We start from the raw sequence: 21,098 nt of genomic DNA, 5'->3' as shown, positions 1-21,098 counted from the left end.
TCAGACCGAAGAAATCCAGCACGGCATCATTCACCACATAATTACAGTCCAAAAATAACAATAATAACCCTGTGAAAAGGGTGATGTATTTCTCGATTTCTCTGTAAGGGTTATAAAAGATTATTTATGAACATTTAATTTAGAATTTTTTTTATCTAAAATAAAAAAAAGAATGAACTAACAACCAAAGAGAATGTTAAAAAGCTAAAGCTCACCTATGTTTAACTGGTCCACTATATTAAAATGCATTTAAATGTAGAGTACAAATACATATGTATTTACAAGTATTTATGTAATGTCTTTATCCACCAAGTGGTCCTAGGCGGGTCGGCCTTAAAGTTGCGATGATTAACTTAAGTTATGTTAACCACATGAGGGCACATTAATAATAATAATAATAATAAAAATAATAATAATAATAATAATAATAATAATAATAATAATAATAATAATAATAATAATAATAATAATAATAATAAAACAATATTCCATAAAAAAAACAAGTATTGTCAATTTTAATTTCATGGTGACTTTAAAAGGTTTTAACTGTGCACTGTCCCTTTATGAATGTTTCGGATTGCCCCGCCCTGTGAGTTTATTGGGCTCTTTGCTCAGCCCGGGTAGCTTTTGAAAATACAAGAGAAGGGTGGAGACCGACCGTCAGTTGGCTACTAACCTAGTTAACAAAATACATTTTATTTATATCTACCTCGTTTTTTGTAGCACAATTAAAGTTTTAAGCTTTAGTGATGTCAGAGGAGATTGTGTGTTCAAAGCCGGAGGAGGTGAGAGACGCTGAGACTGAAAACAACGTTGAAATCATCATCAAACTGACCAGCGAAAATCCACTAAACGATCATGATCATAATGTCAACCAAGAGACTGAAAGAGACACAGAGACTCTCTGTACTGAGATCAGACCAAACCATAGTCGAGTTTCTAAAGGTTTGTGATGTTTATACGCTAACGTTATATGACTGACTGTGTGTTTTGTTGTAATTTGCATTGAAATCCTCCATTATGTCAAGTTACCATGTGCCATTCACACACACACACCCCCAAAAAAGTTAATCTAATGTCACACGTTTGACTTTGACACTGATATTTTAACAATATCACATAGGCCAAAACACATTTGGTTGTGTCACTTGCGTGGGTCTAGCAAATTACTGAACTAACAGTGCTGATGTTTTCAGAGTTATTTCAGACAGAAGAAGAAGATGATGACGACGACAGCGGCACCCATTATCTGAGTTGTGATGAAAGACCCTTTACTCATTTAAGGCGAGCAGAGAGGCCAGGACATGGAAAACTGCTGGACACCTTCCAGACAGATCATCTTTTGTACTATGAGAGATTCAAGGCATATCAAGATTACATGCTTGGTAACCATTCAAACACGTTTGAAAGTCATCCACAACAATATACGAGTCAATAAGTGTATTTAAAAACCTGAAATGTTTGACAGGTGACTGTAAAACGTCTGAAGTAAAAGCCTTCACCGCTGAGTACCTGGAGAAGATAGTGGAGCCGTGTGATTGGCAGGCCATATGGCACACGGATGTGTTTGACGTGCTGGTTGAAGTAAGTTCATTGAAGCATATGGTGGAAAATGCTTTTTGGGTATTTACTGTCAAGAAACAAAAAGGTCAATGCGTATGTTTGAAGCATTCACACAAAAGGATGTTTAAAAGGCTGAGGATTGTTGTTGTAGGTTGTTGACGTTGATTGTAAGGAGCTAAAGGCAAAGGTGGAGCTGGTGCTACCGATGGAGTGTGAGACCAGAAGCTGTGATCTTACTGAAGAGTCCATGAAGTCCCTGCTGGAAGCTACACTTCATAAAGTACCTCTTCTAGAGCTCTCGGTTGTCTATGATGAGTCTGGGGACTTTGATCAGACTGCTCTGGCCCTGGAACACCTCAGGTTAGTTAACCCATTAAAGGCATTTTTTTTTTCTTCTTTTCCTTTTCAGGGCTCTTCAGTAAAGACTGCCCGATTGGGCCTGTGCTGTGTTGTCACGAAAGTTGATCATTTACATGTGTTTTTCCCACCCACATTTTTTCCCCATGTGCGAATGAGTGCATGCGTGCCGTGAAAACAATTATTACAATTACTGGATTGGGTTCTCTTTCGCATCTGCTTATGCTTGAATACTGAAAACTTAAAACAAATATTACAAATGTTTGTTTACCTCAGTGTCATGTGATGTGACTATTAAATGGATAGTTCACCCAAAAATGAAAATTCTGTCATAATTTACTCACCCTCATGTTGTTCCAAACCTGTATAATTTATTTGTACTGTTGAACACAAGGGAATATATTTAGAACAATGTGGGAAACTGAACATTTCTGGGGCACCAATAGTATTTTCCCCCCCTCCCAACTATGTAAGTCAATGGTGCCCCAAAGCCGCCTGGTTACACACTTTCTTCAAAATATCATCTTTGTGTTCAGCAGAAGAAAAAAAAAATATTATACAGGTTTGGAACAACTTGAGGGTCAGTAAATTATGAAATTTTCATTTATTGGGTGAACTATCCCTTTAAACGACACCAGCGAACCGTGAACTTTATTATCATTTATTATTATTATTGACTTAATTTTATTATTGACCTAACTTATTAACTTGAAATCTAAGCTCTTACTTCAAGTAAATATATAAGGTCAAAGTGGTTCAGCTGACAAAAAAGTTGGAGCTTTATTGCCAAGTGTGCTTGCACACACAAGGAATTTTCCTTGGTACTGAAGCTTCCAGTGCACATATACAAATACAGATACAACAAGAAACATAGTAATACAAATTCTACAAATAAAATTATAAAAAAAAATGAAAATACTATAAAAATATATGGTCACAGTTGGGTTTTGTCAGAATAAACATTTACAGATTATGGGGTTCGCACCAATGATCCTCTCCACAGTCCGGACTGTCCGTTGTAGTCTCCTGATGTCTGATTTGGTAGCTGAACCAAACCAGACAGTGATGGAAGTGCATGGATAAGTGGCATGTAAATATGAAATTATATGAATTTGTATTTTAATGCCTTCCGAAGACAGTAATACATGGTTAAATGATTCACTGAGTAATAATTAAAATAATAATTAGAGTGTCAGGAGTTGATTAGATATGCAATGTTGAGAGAAACTTCTTAAAAGTGAAATGATTTCTGTAAATCAGAAATCACTATTATCTTGTCTGTGTGTGCAATTCCACAAACCTGGAAGACCTTCTGAACATATAAACAATAGGCTTTTTTAGAAAGGAAATTTTAAAATATAACACAGAATTATGAATCATTTATTGCCATTGTGAGAACAACATCTAATCTGTAGAAAAGTAACTAGTCTGATTCTGAGTATTTTAAAATGTAGTTAAGTACTTAATTTTTGGAATCCGATTACGTTATCCAGATGACATGTAATCAGTTTCTACCCAGCACTGTTCTTAATACATTAATATTAATTACACAGCTTGAAATATTCCAAACGTGTGGTTTAGTGACCATGAGCCGGTGAGGTACTGTAGGCAAAAGGGACGTTTAAATATTTAATGGATCGTGCCATTTGATATTCAAATCTGCCATATTTTGTGCATCCAAACATTGATGCTGTTGTATACGAGTTTGGTTTGTGATTCTGATGAGGTTCCTTTTGTTATACCGAACTGACTGGTTAAACAGGTTTTCCTGTCATTGTTACTCACATCTCCCCCACACTGTCTCTCTCCCCATCCCCTCCCATCATTCACTCTTGCACGTTTCTGTCTAATCCCCACAGGTTTTTCTATAAGCATATCTGGAGGAAGTGGGATGAGGAAGATGAGGATGATGACTTTGATTACTTTGTTCGGTGTGTGGAGCCTCGTCTAAGGCTGTAAGTGTCCTCTGTGTCTCCTGTCTCTTCCCCTGAAGCATGAACAAACACAGAGTTCATCAAAGTCTTGTAGTATCCCATGCACTGTTTTAGTTATAAAAGATCTGTGACCACCAGGTGGCAGTGTGTACTCAGTAATAACCAGTTCATTATAAGACAACACTATAAATTCCTTTGAGCAATCCAAATATATTCACTCTTGGAATTTTTTAAGTTATTATGAAATTAGATGTTAATTTAAGCATGGGACATCTAGTTTTAAACTCACATTGGCATAAAAAATAGTGGATACGATGTCAGACAAATTAAATTAGTCTAATGGCACACCTGTGACTTACTGAACTTATTAAGTTTGAATGCAATTTTTAATGGTTCCCCTTGTAATACAGAAATGCGTCATCACCCTTAATAAGATCATGGTTTTCTGTCTCTTACATTTTTTCCCCCATCTGTCCCTTCATGTATTTTCCTCAGTTACTATGATATCTTGGAAGATCGTGTTCCAGCTGGTCTTGTCGCTGAGTATCACTCGGTGCTGGCACTCTGCTCGGGGAAGTTTCAGGAGTTCTCCAGCCTGAGAAGTGACCTGAACAGTGACTCCGAGTCTGAACAAGACAACGTCTCCATGGTGGAAGGGTTGCGCATGTACGAGCAGCTGGAAGCACTTAAGCGCAAGCTGCGTATTATCGAAAACCCACTGCTCAGGTTATTATTACTGCTGTGTGTGTTTGAGATTGAGAAGTGTCATGTATATTTGTGCCCACCTTTTTTCTTCAACCCCCCAAGTTAATCAGGAGAGGAACATGAGTATAAATGTGATTAATATTGCTATCAGGCATTCATGGTTTTTGAAGTATTGACGTTTTCCAAACCTGTGGATCCATACGTGCTGCTCCATAATTAATCATCAGTCTTTCCTAGTTACCAGATTTCAGATCTACTGGGATCGAAGACGTGTTAATCTGAACAGCTGTGTTTGAGCATGTGTGCCAATTAGTTCGTTGATTTGCTTACCCGCGCTACCTGGTCATCTATTGCAGGTATGTTCTGGGCTACAAGGTGAACTCTGGTCAGCAGTCATGCAGGGCAAAGGGGCCACGTCCTGCCGGCGGCCATGTGGTCCACTTGGTATCTGCCTCGGCCACAGTTCACCAGCTTCAAAGCTTGATAACTGACAAACTGATGCCCCACTATTCGAGTGAAGAGTTTGAATTGCAGGTGTGTATAACCCTTTCTCTTTTTCAGGGTGCAGTTGTCATGCTTGTCAGAAGACCTTGTAGCACTCAGTTTTTCAGGATAAGGGTATTGTTTTCATCTGTACTGGCTTTGTATTTGGGGATTTTAGGAGGAGTTATCTGATATCTGGACTGAAAGAATGGGAGACCCTCTTCGTTTTAAGCCATGACAGGTCATTTGGGTGGGAAATATGGTATTTGAATTGGAAAAGGTCACTTCCCCTATTCCAAGAGCTGAATCCTGATGGGGGATGGTCTGATCGTTTTAAATAAAGTAGTTTCAGACAAGGCAGGTTGCGCGCAAATCCTGCACAAATGGTGATATTGATGCCCCCCTCTCCCATCGCCTCTGATCACTGTCTTTTAATTTCCTGGGTTTACCTCCTAAAGGTTAATATCTGGGTAAGAGCGCTCTGGCCGCCTCAGAGCTCTTAAAAAAAAAAATCATTGATTTAATTTGTGCTAGTATAATTCTATGCCTGCTAGGTCTCAGTGAATGGTTTGGCCCGTAAAATCTTACATGTGTGCTCGCTTCGTCATCTTCTGCTCGAGTAGTGCGATTAAAGAGCGGTTTGTGTGGAAAGCAGTTGTTAGGACGATATGATCACTGATGTGTCAAGGTGCTGTAATGTAGGATTTGTAAAGCGCACTGTTCATGTACTAGCTCATGTTTGATCTCTCTTGTTCTGTGAGCCAGTTTATCCCTCAAGAACTTGTTAAAATGGTGCAGATGTGTGTGCTCGCATGCCTCTGTTCAACCCCACTTAAGTGTGTGTGTGTGTGTGTTTGTGTGTGTGTGTGTGTGTGTGTGTGTCAGACTGTTTTTACTCTGTGTGATTTATAATTCAGTTTTCATTGCTTTCTCTTCAGGATAAAGATGAGTTGGACTAATGTGGTGTGTGTGTTTTGATCCCAGTTTCACAGTGACCCGGTGCTTGCGGTCAATGCGTGCTATGAGGGCGATGTTGTCATCATATGCCCAGGCCTTTACATCATCAACAGCTCCATCAGTCTCGTCGACTCTATCGAGGTTGAAGGTAATCACCGTGACTCACCGTGTTATTGATCTTTTTGAAACGTATTCACAGATGAATTGTTCATTTTCTTTTTTTATATATATATTTCTGACCTAGTAATGTTTTATCAAAATGTCATAACTGGACCTTCTGGTGAAAACTACAGACTTCTCTGGTGATGTGTGCAAGGCTTCTCTAGTTCTCAAGCCACAATAGAGGTTTTCAGTTTTACATGTTTTTTTTTTCAATTGTGCTGATTTTTGCCAAATTTAATGGAAAATGATTGGGGTTCATTTGAAAATCAATTCACTGAAATTAAAGTTCAATGAAAAAAGTTCCGAAATGATATAAAAAAAATGGTGTGACCACCATTTGCCTCACGCGGTGCAACACATCTCCTTCGCAAAAAGTTGATTGTGGCCTGTGGAATGTTTGTCCACTTCTCTTCAATGGCTGTGTGAAGTTGCTGGATATTGGCAGGACTTGGAACACGCAGTCGTATCCACGCCGATCCAGAGGATCCCAAACTTGCTCAGTGGGGGACATGTATGTTGAGTATGCTGGCCATGCAAGAACTGGGATGTTTTCAGCTTCCAGTGCTGCGTTCCACTCTACCTTTAGACATGCACTTGCGAACTTCCCTAAGCACTTCCCCTCAGGGGAATCCCTGCCGCCATTTTGAAGTGCGTTCCACTTCGTGAAGTGGACGAGGGAAGTTTATATGGACAGACACTCGTTCCCTCGATTTTGACTGAGGGAGCGAGTCTACTTCATATGTACACTTCACACTTCACACTTGTACAATTGATCACCACCACCACCACAAACAACTCTGATATATTAATTAAATTTTTTTATATAAAATAATCCAAACACACCTATATATATTTGGATGCTGCATTAAACAAATTCGTAAATGGAAAAAAAAAAAAAATAATAAATCGACTCCATAGCTGATTCCAAGTGATCAAGGGCTTAGGACGTTCCAGTTCAGCCCATTGCAGTTTCCGCCAGAAGTGGACACTCGTGCAACGTAAGCAATGACGCACATCCGAGTGAACGAGACAGAGGGAAGTTAGCGAGTGAAGGGCATGTCAATTTTGGACTGGAACGCAGCACAGGAATTGTGTACAGATCCTTGCAACATGGGGCCATTCATTATCATGCAGCAACATGAGGTGATGGTCGTGGATGAATGGCACAACAATGGGCCTCAGGATCTTGTCACGGTATCTCTGTGCATTCAAAATGCCATCAATAAAATGCACCTGATTTATAGATGTACCATCACTTTAAAATTTGGTGACATTAGTGATCAGAAATCAATGGTTTGGCCAGTTTTAGCTGCAGTGATGTAGAGACATTTACCTTTATCATCCAAATTGATTGGAAGTTGGTACTTTACTTTTTTTGCATCCACCTTCATCTAAAAATCAGAGGAAATCACCTGTGTTTTGTTCTATTCTTTTCCCTTGTAATAAAGCTTTGTGAAACAGCATGCTTCATAACAGTAAGTCACTAGTATGGCACCATGCCGTGTTTGTTAAAATGGTTCCCTGGACGTGTATAAAACGAACACCGCAATCGGTGCATGATATTAGGAAGCTTTCCGAAGTAATGGAGCTTGATGGAACAATAACCATCTTCCAATGATGGGGGGAGGAAATCAATTCATGAGGAATGTGGAGGCAAGCGAGCAGAGAGAGCACAGGGTCAGGGTCGAGTCTCTTTATGCAAATGGTTGACCTGCAAAGTCAGATAGTGAAGAAGTCAAATGAGGAAGAGGCCTGGAGGCCGCTGTTTAAATATGGAGGTTTTGTGTGCTTGGCAGCCCCTCCTGCAGCGTCAGGGAAGCCCTGAAAGAGGAGATAACACACAGCCGGCTGCTGGCTCTACTACAGGAGAAGAGCAACTCAATTAGACCACTGCCAGATTACCATAAAAGAACTCTTTGGTATTTAGCGAGAATGTCACACGTGCCTGTGTCTCAGGCTATGGCTTTATCGCCAAGATTATTTGAAGGAGCTCAGGGCTCCAGACTAACTTTCTTTACTAGGAACGCTGTAGCCCCTGACTGAAAATTTTAGGAGCGGAAGCAGAACATTTAGGGCAACACTTTAAATCAGCTAGCAATGCAATTATTCAAATTTCCCCCAAAATAACTAATACTGACAAATTCTTTAATAATAAATAGTTAATGTATAGATATTACAATGTGCAGTTTTATTTTAAATTCACAGGGCTCCAGACTAACATTTGAGGGCAGCAGCACCGCTCCGGTGTTCTGAGTTCTACAAAAAATATCTGGAAGCACTGGGGCTGACAATAAAGCACTAAGCTTAATTTAGGGTGTAGATGAAATTAACTTTAATTATTATCATTCGTAATTTCTTAATATTAGTTAAAAAGCAAAACGAGTGAAAAAATTGATATTAGGGAGTGAACGTATCCAATATGCATCCTACTGTTTACAATGGTAATTTTTTATTTTCATTTTTTTTAAATAAGAGTTTTCCTACATCTTAAAATTTTTTGTTTTAGGACAATCTTTGAAGGATGAACAAAAAAACGTGTTGGTCAGCACAATAGAAATAACATTTATATATGATGATATAGTCTTGAAATCCTGGAAAAAAGATGTATAGTACTTGTAAGCGATTGACTATTTCTGTCACGATACCATTGTTATGGTCTGAGTTACTACATTAGCCTAAATCCATGGTGAATGTTGCTGATTTGTGGACTGAAAGCCTTCTTTAAGTGTTTCTCCTGGTTTCCATGTCAGTGCTGTTTGATCTGACATCTATGGTTTATAACAGAGAACTCTGCACCGAATCGGAATGTTTCTCACTGGATCTCGGTGCGATTATGTTATTAATTCTGAGGCGAATTCTTCACTGGATCTCCTAGTAACAGTGTCGCGTAATTGAGATCTGCCCCGCGACTGGTGAGTTCGAGTCTATTATTGGTCCGAACTAATGAACGGTCCGTGAAGCATAAATGAGTAGCGCATTTTCGTTCCGCTTTCATTTTGTTTGCATTCGCTTCAATAAATGTTTGGTTGCACCGGCAGGAAAAATGGTTGCACAATGCGACCAATTGGTCGCAGTCTGGAGCCCTGGAGCTGTAAATTGTTTTGCATGTTTATAAGAGTATAAAGACCATTTTCACAGACTGATGATGCATTTCCAGTTATTAATAGCATACATTTAGCTGTTTATATAATTTTTTATATTATATATATATATATATATATATATATATATATATATATATATATATATATATATATATATATATATATATATATATATATACACACACACACGCACATTAGCGCTGCTGCGTGAGTGCTGCTTTCTTCTTGCCAACATAATCAATCTTTTGGTATTTTTTCTTCTTACCACTATAGAATTATACCCAACTATGACTACTTCCGCTTCTTATAATCCTGGAAATGTGAAAAGATCCATTGAGACCTGCAACAGACAGTGTTTCGTGTGATTGTGTTTTCCCCATTTAAAGCATCTCACTGCTGTCAATTACGGTGAGATCTTCCATCAAATCACTCTTATTACCTGCAGACGTAGAAGTGTGGATGGTGCTGTGACCTTATTGGTCTATATTCAGCCTTTGGCATTTGAAAGAAGTGTGTGAGAGCTGACCTGGCTGCTGAAGTTCATCTGAGCATTGTTAGAAAACTCTGGAAGAAACCTGCTTCAGGACCATCTGTCAAAGAGCAGTGTGTAATGAAGCCGGGCTGTCAAGCTCTGCGGCTTTGAACCGCTGCTCTCGCTGACCTGCCACCACTATCTCAAACTGAGATGGTGCTAAGCTGACCTCTCAGTCATCAGACTCCAATAGACTCAACAAGATAGTTGATGATCATTTAGGCACATTGTTACCTGGAAACCATGTGTCTAGACTGAGAGACGGTCTAATTTCCATAGAAATTATGGAGAGGCCATTATAGGCTCTATAATGAGATGTTCTTTGCTGGATGGTAGGCATAGTGGTAAATGACAGTGATCCATCAGGGTTAAGGGCCTGTCAATTTCTCTTCTGCGTTTTTGTCATGCAGCTTCAGAAAATGTTTTATTCAAAGAGTGCCATTTTAACAGGTTCTTGTTACTGTCGAAAATATGCCATCACTGGCCTGTTTTATAAGGGTATTTTAGATTATTAAAGAGACATAAAAACATTAAAATCTCGCTGCTGTGTTGTTGTTTTTTTTTTTTAATCTTTTTTGGTTCTATTTTTTTTTTTTAAATACTTTTCATTCTGCCAAATATCTAAGGGTTGGTCTTAAAAGCACTTTTTCCTAAACCATTTCTCTCCCTGTCTTTCCTCAGGATACGGTCTGCCGGATGAGGTGGTGATCGAGAAGCGTAACAAGGGTGACTCTTTTGTGGAGTCAACGGGGTCAAACGTAAAACTCTCAAATCTAAAGTTCATACAGCGCGACGCCATTGAAGGCATCTTGTGTGAGTCTTAAAGAAAATTGGCCTGTCCCTTTCCCCTCTTTCCAGCTGTTTGTCAAAGAGTCTTGTGGGACTGCTGCTGTTGAATGGGCAGCAGTATATCCACCCGAGACCTGATGTGCATTCATTTGGCCATTGACGAGTCATCCTGTGTTTTCCTTTTCATTTCATTGGTGAGCCATTCTGGCATGTCTAGCCTAGGGAGCTTTTAAATCTGTATCCCCGTGTGCAGCTACACTAAAGGTTTGTTTCCTGCGGGATTTCTGATGTGGTCAGAGAAATGTTAGAGATATGTTTATTATCTACTAGATATCCTGCTTGCTTACAAAACAATGTTTCCTACAGTATTAAGTCTGGGAGAGAGCGAAAAAAAAAAAGTATCACTATTTTTCAGACTTGTGTGTGTATGTGTGTATATATATATATATATATATATATATATATATATATATATATATATATATATATATATATATATATATATATATGAATACACAGCACAGCAAAGAAATTAATGCACAGCAAGGATGCATTCAATTGGTTCAAAAGTGACAGTAAATACTTTTACATATAAAAATTCTATAAATGCTGATTCAAATAAATGCTGATGTTTTGACATTTTTCTATTATCAAAAAATAAAATTCCTGAAATATATTTAATGTTTTCTACAAATATATTAAGCAGCAACAACTGCACAACTGTTTTCAACATTGATCATAATAAAGGATCAGTTGACACTGAAGACTGCAGTAATGATGCTGAAAATTCAACTTCTTTTTACAGTAAATTACATTTTTAAATATATTAAAATAGAAAATGCTTATTTTAATTTTTTACAGTATGACATTTTTTTATTATTATTTTTATTTTTTTTCTGAACCAAACTTTTGAATCAAAGTTTTGTATCAATCAAAACAGACATTTTGAACTGATTCCCATATATGAATAAAACCTGCCATTCTTGCAGTTAAAGTGTAAATAAGATGCAATTTAAAAATTTGTCTTAACACGTTCATACTCACAAGTCAAGATCATGGATCTAATCTAACGTCTTAAAAATCATTGTGATGTCAAGTTTGTTTAATTTTATATTGTCAATATATCCCAGCAATATTTTCAACCTTTATATGTGACCGGAAACCATTGCATGTCCTGCCACCGTCTTCCAATGTCTTTTCAATTTGTCACCCTTTATCTTTCATCAGGTGTTCGCCAGGGGAAGCTGGAAATGGAAAATTGTGTGATGCAGTGTGAGACCACAGGTGTTATTGTGCGATCGGCCGCCCAGCTCTCCATGAACATGTGTGACCTGTACGGCTCCAAGGTAAGCTGCACTGGCTCAAGGTACCTCACGTAAATTATAAAATTACTTCTTCACTTTTGAAATGCGTATTATCATTTGAATGTATAGCTCCATCATCTATCCTTTACAATAGTCATTACAGTATGAGATACAGGTGTGAAAGATCACGCCAGCAACATTCTTTGACAGATTTACCACCAACCATGTTACTAAAGAGCTTCTTCATTTACTAATACCATTATCATTTGTTCTGATGGTCGCTGTGCGCTTGCTTCAGGGGGCCGGTGTGGAAATCTACCCTGGGAGCGTATGCAGTCTGGTGGGCAACGGCATCCATCACTGCAAGGAGGGGATCCTGATTAAGGTGAGCAAGATGGATGAGCTTCTGCTCTTCTAAATGCCTATGGATTAGCCCGTCTAGCTCCTGGTTACTGCTAATCGTTGCCCAGGCAACAGCAAGTATTTTACCTGCTGAACAGTGGCGGACTCTAGAGCTGTCTTGGTATCATATTAATGTCCTTAGTGGATTAATGCATTTAGAAGACCTCCAGGGAAGTTAGCCCCTTTAATGCATTAGTGGAGTGGGACTTCACTGGCCGCCATGGGGCGTCTTTGATGGTAATAGCTCTAAGCTGTGTCACCAGAGGTCAGTACGCTCACACAGTTCAGAGGAAAGTTTAGAAAAGCCAGTGAGCACCCTGCAGTTGTAGACACATCTTTGTGGAAAATCTTGCAGATCGGCTTCAATTGAGAAAGTGTTTCATGAGCTGATGTATTATGTGATAGCTTTCTCAAGTCAGTGTTAGTGTTTCACCTGAGAGCAAATTAGATTCACACACAGGTAGCAGCATCCCAAAAGTTTTTTTCCGTAATTAACTCTAGCGGGATAATTGGATTTTATCTACCTTCCTAAAGCTTTTGTGCATTTGTGTACATGCTGCGCCTTCCCAACCTCAGTCTTTCATTCTTCCTCACGTCGCTAAGACCAAAAAGAGATGTGAGTGTGTGCGTGCATGCATGCATGTTCATTTGTGTAGGCATGCTGCGTGTTTACCACCCTCTGTTTCCCCTTTGGCAGGATTTTGCAGATGAGTTGGATGCCATGCCTAAAATCACCATGGTGAATAACGTGATCCACAACAATCAAGGCTACGGCGTTATCTTGGTCAAGCCAGGTGACGCTACCGTGGCTGATCTGCCCCCAGAGCCCAATGCCGCAGGTGCCTCTCTCTTCTTCTGTCTGCTCCTGCCGCTTCAGTTCAACAAAAGCAGGGCATATTCTCAAATTAACACCAGCTAGTTCATTAAAGAGCGGTAATCTTGAAGTACCTAGCAACACCTGAAAATGTAGAAACGCTAACATCTGCTCTAGGTTTTATGCAGACAAATTGCTGCAAGCATTAAATAAAAATGTCCCCCTTTTTTGGTTCGAAAGTAAAGTTACTTTACTTTCTTAGAGCAAAAAAGTACAATTCTGAAGAATCTTCTCACAGCTCTTTTTATACAACTACCGTTGATAATGTCTAGCTTGTCAAGCTTCAAAAATGACAGCACTGAATGAAGCATGATAAATAGATTATATTTGAATTATTAGCTGATATTAGAGATTGGTGTTGGTCAATATTGGATATTTAATAGTACACATGCTCATTTCCCCTATTTTTACATTTAATTGCCATTAAATCCCATTATCAAATGCTCACTTAAAGTTAGTGGTCGACCGATATGGGTTTTTTGATTGCCGATATCTTAGAGAGCAGGGTGGCCGATATAAAGCCGATATTTATATTTATATATCAAACATGTGTATATATATATATACACACACAGACACATATATAATATAATATATATACACACACTTTATATTTATTTAAATCAATACTTAATAAATTGGATAAATTTAATAAATACTTAAAATAAACATGCTTAGGCCCTATACTTCAGATGGCAACTTCTTGAATCTGCAATCATATTACTGTATTTTTCACAAATAAAGTAATTGTTTAAAAATATATGAATATGTGAATAAAAAGGAAGTAAACTGTAACAGGGCACTCAGTAATCTGGTAATTTCATGCGCACTGATAATCATATTTTTTTTACTTTGACTTTTGACAAGGTAGGCAAACGCTAATTTTACATACAGCACACAGTGAAAACGACATGAATGTGACACAGTGGGCAACTGGATATAGCACAGCATATTTTAAAATGAAGGATTTAAAGTTTTTCGATCGTGTCTCATGTGAAGCTGATCTTCTGTTCACATTTACTCGCTTCGCACGGACCGTCACTCGCAGGAACACGTTTATGCAGGCTACAAATGCACACTTCACAAGATATCACAGTTGGATTCGATTAAATCTGCAAGGTTTGTGAAATTTAATGTTTATTAGATATTCAGAGATTTGTTTAAATGATGTAGATGCGCATTTGCTGAATGTTGACTGTAAATGAGAAAGTATTTTAGCCTGATTGTTTGGCTTTTCGGTTACAAATAATATAAAAGCAAACGCATTACTTTTTCACATACCATTTACTTTCTTTGATTACCAGTTCTGTAGCCACCGGTTCTGTCTAACAAACTATTAGATATGACTGACAGAGAGACGGAGAATGTGAGTGAGCGCTGTGTGATCAGATTCCGGCGCTGCCGTTCTCTTCTCAGGTGTGGTGTTCTCAGTGCCGCCCGTCAAAATAAGTCTGCAGCGCCTCCAAAATAAAAGTCCCACTTCCAATACCAAACGACGCCATTGTCACCGTTTACCAATCAGAAAAACTTATCGGCCAATGCCGATATTTTAAAAAAGCCAAAAAAAAAGTTAATCTTTAAAGTTTTTAAACTCCACATCAGTAATTCCTAAACTTTTTTTATTTTGTCAGCTGTGGTATTTGTTCTTATTTTATTACTGACTGTTCACTTGTTTTTAAGAATGTTTCTACTTTATCAGTTAGGCTAGTAGTTTTTTTTTATGTGGTTTCGAGCTTTAAAGGTGCCGTAGGTGATTCTCTGCAGAATTTTTTTTTGTTATCCTGGTTGAAAGTCTCCTCTAGCCTGATAGCAATCACTCTGTTAAGCGGTCTAAATGCATTTTTATAAATGTGTCGTCTTTGGAAGAAGTAGGACCATAAAATGTTCGTTCACTAGTTGCGTTCGGTCCGAACGGTCCTATTGCATGTGTTCCATGTCGTTAAATGTGTGTTTGCATACCACTGTGCAGGCTGTTCATGCAGACATAAGTCATCAGCGCGTTCACGTACGCTGTGCAGACAGAGCAAGAATGGGAGGCAAGCAGCAACAACCTAACTTTCCTTTTGAACCGACAACAAGTGGCATTGGCAAAGTATCTACAATCTATATATCTTCATCTGAAACAGGCAAACTCTCATTGTGGAAACCCTGTCATGCAAGAAATATGATTACACACTGACAAGTTTTGCTAGCTAAACAAACCGAAAACTTGCTGCATCTTAGGGCTGCAACTAACGATTATTTTGATAATCGATTAATCGGACGATTATTTTTTCGATTAATCGATTAATCGGATAGAAATTAAATTAGATTTTTTTTTATTATAACTAAATAAAACCGTAAATCAGGGTATTTATGTGTAAAAGTGTACTTTAAAAAGTGCAAAAGCCACACATTGAGTTTTACTAATATCAATATTTGCATTGTTTTTAATGATAATTGCTGATGGCAAGTTGACAAACATGATTATTGTTAAAAAAATGATATCCAACATATTATGTTTTAACACAATTTTTGTTAAAACAAATTTACACAGACATGTTGTTCAGATGTGAATATCTGAACTAAAAACAAACTAAAAACATCTAAAATATCTAATTCATTTAATTTTTATTTAAAATTAATTATATATAAGGAATATAAGGATAAAGAATATAATATATATTATATATAATATATAAAAGAATAATATAAGGATAAATTGATTAAATAAATATAGAAAGACTGAAAACAATTGTGTGAACGTAGAGCCGCAGTAGATCGCGTTTGAAAAACAATTAAAACTTAGTAGACAAATGCTATAAAAAGAGAACGGAATGGAGGTAACGTTACCAGGCTTGAGTAAAGGACAGGAGAAATTATGCATTAGTGCACAAGCATTCGCTGAAAACCACTGAGTACAGTGACTAAAAAACAATATTTTACTGCTGCTGTTATTAACTGCCTTTATATTTAGTGCTTCGCTTTGTAAAGACCGTTTTAATTTAACCTATTTCTGCGGTAGCGCTATTTTAATCCATCACTTACGTTGCGAGCGAACTGATTGCGCAACCTGATGCTCGAGACAAAATACAGACATCCCAAGATCCCGGAAGTCCCGGGAGTCTCCCGCATATTGATTGCGGCTCCCTGATGCCCGCGAATTAGTTCAAACTCCCGAAATCGCGCAAGCGAGACAGAAGAGACTGCTCCAAACCGTGTAGCGCGCGCGCTCGGCAGAGCGCCTGAGGGAGAGAGACCTTGCGTGTGTGTGCGTACCAGTAAACGCTCCCCGTGACGTAAGCAGACCAACTAATCGATAATGACATTCGTTGACAACGATTTTCATAATCGATTATAATCGATTTTATCGATTAGTTGTTGCAGCCCTACTGCATCTAATTCTATTTTTTAGAATTTGTGTACGTTTGGTATTGTAGTGTTATTCACTGTACTGTACAGTTTTCTCACTGGTGAATGACACATGATTTGCAGTAACGTTGTCTCCGGTCTTCATGGCTGTGCGCGTTCATGCTTTCAGGGGGCGTAGCTTTGGACGATGGTTTGCAGAGAGGTTTTGACGTACGCTTTTACTGCTATCAGGCTAAAGTTAGCATTTTCATAGATGTTTTACAGCACCTTTAAGTAATAAATGAAAAGCAAAGTTACAGAACCGTTTTACAGCACATCTTCGTCTTCGCAAAATCCTAATTCAACATTGTATAGATGACATTGTATCATATGATACTCATAAGTTTCTTCATATTGCGTTAGTAGCTGATAACACCAAATCAGTAAAAGAATAGAAATTGCCCTACAAAAGATCTCCATGATTAGCCTGTTTTTGCACTTCCTGCTTTTCCCTGCTTGAGAATTTCTGTCCAATGAATGGATGAACTTAGCACAAGTGTGGTTTTTTTTACAAATTTTGGTTCACTTGCAAAAAGGGCAGTGTGAAAGCGAACCAGACCAAACAAAAAAATCAACATTGTATTTGGTCCGGACCAAAGCAAGTGAACTATAGCGTACTTTCCTGGTGTGAATACACTCTGTTAATATTTAAATAATTTAACAATACATTTGCAGATCACTGCAACTGGTCATTGGGTCCAGTCCAATTCGTGAACCAGATAAACTACATGGTTTCAGAGATGACTTGTATGGACTACTTTTATAAAAAAAAATTTTTTTTGACCTTTTTGGATCTTGATAGAAGTGGTCAGCATGAACTGTCGTTGTATAGATAATTTTTTTTTTTTTTTGGTTTCACAGAAAAAAACTGCATTTGATTTTGAAACCACATGAGTGTTAAAGGGTCAGGGAAGGAGGAGGCAGGAACCGTAGAACGCTAAACAAACTTTAATCCAAAAATAAACAAACAACAAAAAAGTAAAGCGGCAAACCCTCATGGACGACTGCATATACTGTAAACTAACGCAACATAAATGTCCCAGACCTGGTCCTCTCGCGTCCTGCTCTGTTGTCACTCCTCATTTTATCTTTCCGGAGCTCCTCCATGGGACTTGAGACCGGTGTGGTGCGCAGGTTACGCTCATTATCACTCATGCCACCGGCCTTGCTCCATTCCCACAACTCTCGGCCCTCCTCTTTGTAGGCTTGTAACAAATATGCATAATGCCATTCTATGGTCTTCATTGGTTGCCTGCAAACAGTGTCTACCTTTAGCCGCCATCAAACACTGTAGTTGTAGCTGAGGCCTGGAACAGTTTGGTTTGTGTTGTTGGCATGTTGAGAAGACGCTGATTCCTGCTCTGTGAAAACAAATCCACTTTGCATGCGCTTCCAAAGGATGAGGACTCCGGCTTGAATTGACACGGTAAAACCAATGCTATCGTTACTGTTGAAGCCTACAGAGCTGAAATTCAGATTTGGTAATGAGTGTTTCGTTTCCAACATGCACTGTAAGCGGTCGACCAATCACAACAGACTGGGTCATTTGACCAATCTGAGCAGTGTAGGCTCTCGGTAAGGAGAGGTTTATCCTTTATCGAACAGTTTTAGACACTGTGAGAAAAGCGGTGATGGTGCAAAGTATTATGAGAAAATGAAAGCGTTTTCTTTTATGCATGTTAACCTGTTTACCTCCCAAACAAAATTAGGAACTTTTAAAATATCATAATAGGAGCATGATTCATTCACATGTTTTTTATACTGAATTTTGAAATGCAGTAATTATTTTAATTTATTGGGAAATATACGAAAATGTGCTTCAACTTGCAAATAATACATTCATGTGTCCAAGGCCAATCCACTCCTTTTTTTCTGCTTTGTGTCTTTGGTGTTTTTTGTATGGGCAATACTGTAACCTAGATGTTTTTTTGCTTTCACACATCTCGTCTTCTTTGCCACAAATTGAATAGGCCACGACCACTCTCCCCATTGATGTAAATGGTTCTGTGTGTGCCTGCGTACATCACAAGCCTATATAGATCATGAAGGAACCCGCAGGAATCAGTCCAACTATGGGAAAAGTGCCCTACTTTCTCCTGCGGTAATATCTGTGAAAATATATTCACTTGCATAAAATTTTTGTTAAAAATGCCCCCCTGGGGCTGTTGGAAGGCCTGTCCGTAATGACTGCCATCCCCACGGTACTTTTCTTCAGCATGATTGGCTTTTTTCCCTCTCTCAGCCAGCTCCGTTTTGAGAAAAGGAAAGAATGGAAATACGCTTGACATTCAGTGAAGGGCAGCTGTAAATGTAGTGTGCTTAATTTCTGAAAAATGCTTTGCAGAAGGCATCTCGGCTTCAAAATACTTTGCAGAAGGCATCTCGGCTTCAAAATACAAGTAGACCCTACTTCTCCCTCTGGCTCCTTTGTTTCTGCCTCTAACAATCTGCCTTTGTCTAATGGACGCATTGGCATAGGGACTTTCTGTTCTGCATTGTTTAAATAGCACTCCTTTTTATGTAAGAGAGGCATTTCAGTCGACGAGTGTTTTTGTTTGAGAGTTGGAATTCAGAATTAATAGATTTATCTTATTCAGTCCAGCTAAAATGGATATAAAACATTGGAAGGAAAAAGTAGGTTATGTTAAGTTCTATCTATATAGCAATGCGTGAAGAAAAAGTTTTACACTGCTCGTAGTGTAACAGCTGGCTTTTCTAAAGACGCTTTCTTTTTTTCCCTAGAATATAGGAAAATAAAGTCTCTCTCTGTCTAGTATTATACTAAAATTGTCCCTTGCGTCATTTGTTTTTCCAGGAACAGCAGGGTTCAGTTTTAGTGCAAAAGCCCTCCATTTAGGGCAGAGTCGTAGATGTATCAAACACATCCTTTTATTGTACCCTATCATTTTCTGGCTGACTATAACCATTCATATTGCTCTCCGCTGTAAAGTTGAATGAGAGCATGTTGTATTGATGCATCATTTTGAGGTGCCTGCTTTTTGGTCAGGAATTAAAGGAATATTTTGCCCAAAAATGTATATTCTATCATTCATTCTCACTTATGTTGTTTCAAACCCATACACACTTCACACTTTTTCCAGTTATATCTAGTTATGAATCACATTTTCTTTAAAGTTTAAGGTTTTAGATTAAAAATGCTATCACCAAAAACAATTTCAACCAAATCTATTCTGAAGCCTGTCTCTTCTGTTTTGTCAGATGAGAAAGAGGAAGAATCTGAGGACACAGGAGTAAAACCAGAGGCAGATATGGACGAGGATGATGATGATGATTGTGATGTGCCCATCATTGTGGTGGAGGAAGAGTGTCCAGCCATCAAACATGGCCACTCCATCCCTCCAGACTTCACTGAGGGAAATGATGCCATCAAGCAAGAGTTGGTTGCCACGTCAGCCAAAAAACATGGGCTTCAGAGGAGCCGGATAAAGGCACTAGGGGCCATGCAGGCTGATGAGAATCTACTCTCACAGGAAATGTTTATTTCCATTCATGGAAATCAATTCAAGCTCAATGGCAAAGGCAGCTTTGGTACCTTCCTATACTGAAGGCTTCTCTATAGCAGACATGCACAGACACACTTTACTGTTGAACTATTTATTCTGTTATTTCTTCAATTTTGCTACAAGTTTACTTTGAGAGATTTTTAATAATTTCATTGTGAGTGAAATGCAAAATGAATTAAATGTGTGCTAAAACGTGTAGGAGTTTAAAAATGTCTCTTTTTTTAACCTGTGCATTTTTTGGGGATTTAATTTTTTGATTATCAAAGTTTTTAACACTGAAACACGTGTACATATAACACAAAAAGAGCAGCACCTTGGGAATTTTCTAAAACTTGTTTTAGAACAAACATGTTCACAGACAAAATAATCGTTGGTTTTGTTTTTTTCTTTCTTTTTTTTTGAGAGTTCACAGTTCATGTTTTGTCCACACTATAGTTTAATGGTTACTATTGTTACTAATAAGCTCTAAAAAGCATTTGGTCTCTGAAAAGTAAAGGACAAAAGCAGTATTTTTTTTTTTTTTTTTAATTGTCTCTTAATTTTGTAGAAATAGTGTTATTGTTCCAAATGGCAAAAATCTGCTTTATTTAGTCTACTTTATAAAAATAAAAAAAGCATTGAAGAGTAAGTTACTGGTTTTGCTGGTTCTTTTTGTGACTAGAAATTGTATTCCAATTAATTGATTAAAAAAAACTTTTAATAATTCTCAGAAATTTAAGGTAAACCTTATTACGTTTTAAGTCTGAATTAAGGAGCTAGTTTGAACTGCATTAGCCAAACTTGTTCTCTAAAACCAGCAGTGAGACTAATTTATTTTAAATGGGGAAATAAATGAACCGCAAAAAAAGCATTATGAGATATTTGAAGTGCATAAATGTGAAATATAACAATACAAATTCATTGAATAAAATGAGATGGAGAACAATTAAAGAATGCTAATGGTTTGTCTGTTCAGTTATTCATCCTTATACCCTCCATGTCAATTTAAGTATTACACCAAAATTTATTTATGAATCCT

The 21,098-nt window shown here is 37.9% G+C and overlaps 1 protein-coding gene across 1 annotated transcript; it reads left to right on the top strand.

The window, feature by feature from the left end:
* The first annotated feature begins 623 nt into the window (after positions 1-623).
* Positions 624-20,708, top strand: shcbp1 (SHC SH2-domain binding protein 1). The gene is made up of 13 exons (XM_077229297.1): positions 624-945; positions 1,197-1,385; positions 1,469-1,584; positions 1,715-1,923; positions 3,780-3,875; positions 4,350-4,580; positions 4,916-5,093; positions 6,027-6,147; positions 10,479-10,610; positions 11,814-11,932; positions 12,189-12,275; positions 12,990-13,131; positions 19,776-20,708. The coding sequence occupies exons 1-13, from the start codon at positions 750-752 to the stop codon at positions 20,120-20,122; spliced, it is 2,163 nt and encodes a 720-aa protein (XP_077085412.1). The 5' UTR covers positions 624-749; the 3' UTR covers positions 20,123-20,708.
* Positions 20,709-21,098: the final 390 nt, after the last annotated feature.

This window comes from Siphateles boraxobius, unplaced genomic scaffold (assembly GCF_051911475.1).
Source record: "Siphateles boraxobius isolate OS27281-9 unplaced genomic scaffold, OSU_SipBor_1 130, whole genome shotgun sequence".
Taxonomy (NCBI): Eukaryota; Metazoa; Chordata; class Actinopteri; order Cypriniformes; family Leuciscidae; genus Siphateles; species Siphateles boraxobius.
Note: the sequence above shows the minus strand (reverse complement) of the source record. Positions and strands in the feature narration are given on the sequence as shown.